Genomic DNA, 655 nt, shown 5'->3' with positions numbered 1-655 from the left:
AAACCTGTGCCCCTTGCACAACTTCGCCGGCTCCGAGCATCCTCCCGCCGCGCCGCCGAGCCGGGGCTCGGGGGCTTGTTCCCCCGTTCCTGCCTTTTCGCGTCCGCCTTTTTGGAAGCGGGGGTGACCGAAGCGCTCTCCTTCCCTAGGCTTTTTAATTGCTACTGTTACTATTCTCCTCCAGACTTTCGCCTTCTGGGGGAGGGAGGTGTTTTCCTGATCCGAAGTGCAAAGAAAAGTCAGTGGGATTCCCCTCCTTCTCCCCCCACCCCCTCTTTTTTGGGTGCATTCACGCGCTCCCTCAGGCATGATGCTCAAGATGCTGCCGTTTAAGCTGCTGCTGGTGGCCGTGGTTCTGTGCTTCTTCGAGGGGGATGCCAAGTTTGGGGAGAGCGGCGCCCGGAGGAGAAGGTGCCGCAACGGGACCCCGCCGAGGCGGCTGAAGAAGCGCGACCGGCGGGTGCTGTCCCCGGAGGCCCCGGGCGGCGGGGAGGCGATGTGCCGCGGCCTCTACCCCCGCCTGTCCTGCTGCTCCCGCACTGACGCGCAGGGGCTGCTGCACGCCGAGGCGAAGGTAGGCACCACCTAAGGCCGCTCTGGGGTCGGGGGGGAGGTTTTTGGCTTTTCTTTCTTTTGCGTGGAGCCCGCGCACCAG

At 64.4% G+C, this 655-nt stretch overlaps 1 protein-coding gene across 1 annotated transcript in view; it reads left to right on the top strand.

Moving 5' to 3' along the window:
• The first annotated feature begins 310 nt into the window (after window positions 1–310).
• HHIP (hedgehog interacting protein) overlaps window positions 311–655 on the top strand; it is a 73,232-nt gene continuing 72,887 nt past the window's right edge. Inside the window, exon 1 of the mRNA XM_009328752.1 lies at window positions 311–574. Within this exon, the coding sequence (XP_009327027.1) occupies window positions 311–574 (264 nt within the window). The remainder of the gene's footprint in view (window positions 575–655) is intronic.

This window comes from Pygoscelis adeliae, unplaced genomic scaffold (genome assembly GCF_000699105.1).
Source record: "Pygoscelis adeliae isolate BGI_AS28 unplaced genomic scaffold, ASM69910v1 Scaffold66, whole genome shotgun sequence".
Classification (NCBI taxonomy): Eukaryota; Metazoa; Chordata; class Aves; order Sphenisciformes; family Spheniscidae; genus Pygoscelis; species Pygoscelis adeliae.
Note: the sequence above shows the minus strand (reverse complement) of the source record. Positions and strands in the feature narration are given on the sequence as shown.